We start from the raw sequence: 1234 nt of genomic DNA on the forward strand, positions 1-1234 counted from the left end.
CTACTTCTTCCGCCCGATCTGGGCCATGAGGTGGGCATTGGCGGCGGCCTTGGCTCGCAGGTTCTTGGCCTTGGCGATGTTGAAGAGGATGTTCATGATGTTAGTGGGGACGTCCAGGGACAGAGTGACCTTGGTGCGCCGGTCACTCTTGGCCTTGTCCTGGGATGACCGCCCCTGGAACTGTGCCTGGAACGGGTACTTGTACCGGGTGCTGCCAGCCCCGCCACCACCGCCGCCACCTCCGGGGAAGGTCCTTTTCTCTGTGTCCTCCTCCTCCTGCCCCTCCTGGTCCTCCAGGTCTCCGCGGGGCAGGGCGGGGAAGGTCCGCTTGATCAGCAGCGATGTGTCCTTCCGCTGGCTCTTCTCGGCCTCGCGCAGGGCTGTGTGGAGGCAGCTGAGGCTGGACCCGGCTTTGGAGGACCTCTGGGAGAGGCCCGCCTGGGGGGCCCCGAGGAGCAGCAGCAAGACCAGCAGGAAGGGGGCCGGCACGAGCATCTCTTCCTGCTGCGGAAAAGAGCAATACGTGTGAGAGGGTCTTAGGGCTCAGGGGGAGATGGGGCAGATCCACCAGGCTTTGTGCACGTTCAGCTTTGCCAGGTTTTGAAAGCGTGTTCTCTAGACCTGCAGGCCGCGTCTCATGGAAATTTGTTAGCAATGCAAAGAATTCTCGGGTCTTACTGCAGAGCTGGTCGGTTGAAAACTCTGGGGCCAGCAATCTGCGTGTTAACAAGCCTGTTGATGACGGATCGTTGCCAAATGTAGGAATGGTCCAGATGTAGGAACTAGCTAACTAGCACATGGAAAGCAATACAGGCTCTGGAGTTAGACAGAGGTAGGTTCAAATTCCAACTGGGTCCTTGTTTGCCTGAGGGTGGTGGGCAGATTACTTAACCTCTGAGAACGTCAATTTCCTCATCTGATAATAATAATGGTAATAATAATAATAATGGGGGATAATAGGTACTACCTCATAAAGGTTAAATTAAAATGGAAAAGCTCCCTGTCTAACCAAATACTTAATGAAGCATGTTGATTCATGACTGTTTACATGTAATAATCCCCAGGTGCTATTAGGATAAGATTCAGTACACAGGTGGCCATCTCAGAAGTGATCTCTCTGTATCTGTAAATGTACTATACATTATATAACTAATGAATATAAATCATATGAATATAAATATAGATGTATAGTATGCCAGGTAACTTGATCCTGCAGACCATTATCTTTGTTGTG

General features: G+C 51.5%; 1 protein-coding gene across 1 annotated transcript; it reads right to left on the reverse strand.

The window, feature by feature from the left end:
* On the reverse strand, positions 1-495 carry UCN3 (urocortin 3). The gene has a single exon (XM_065919604.1). It carries the CDS (start codon positions 493-495, stop codon positions 1-3), a length of 495 nt encoding a protein of 164 aa, XP_065775676.1.
* Between the last annotated feature and the right edge of the window lie 739 nt (positions 496-1234).

Source organism: Muntiacus reevesi, chromosome 2 (genome assembly GCF_963930625.1).
Source record: "Muntiacus reevesi chromosome 2, mMunRee1.1, whole genome shotgun sequence".
Lineage (NCBI taxonomy): Eukaryota > Metazoa > Chordata > Mammalia > Artiodactyla > Cervidae > Muntiacus > Muntiacus reevesi.

Bases quoted from the DNA above. Each gene is read 5' to 3' on its own strand.
- UCN3 (XM_065919604.1), bottom strand. From the start codon at position 495: ATGCTCGTGCCGGCCCCCTTCCTGCTGGTCTTGCTGCTGCTCCTCGGG.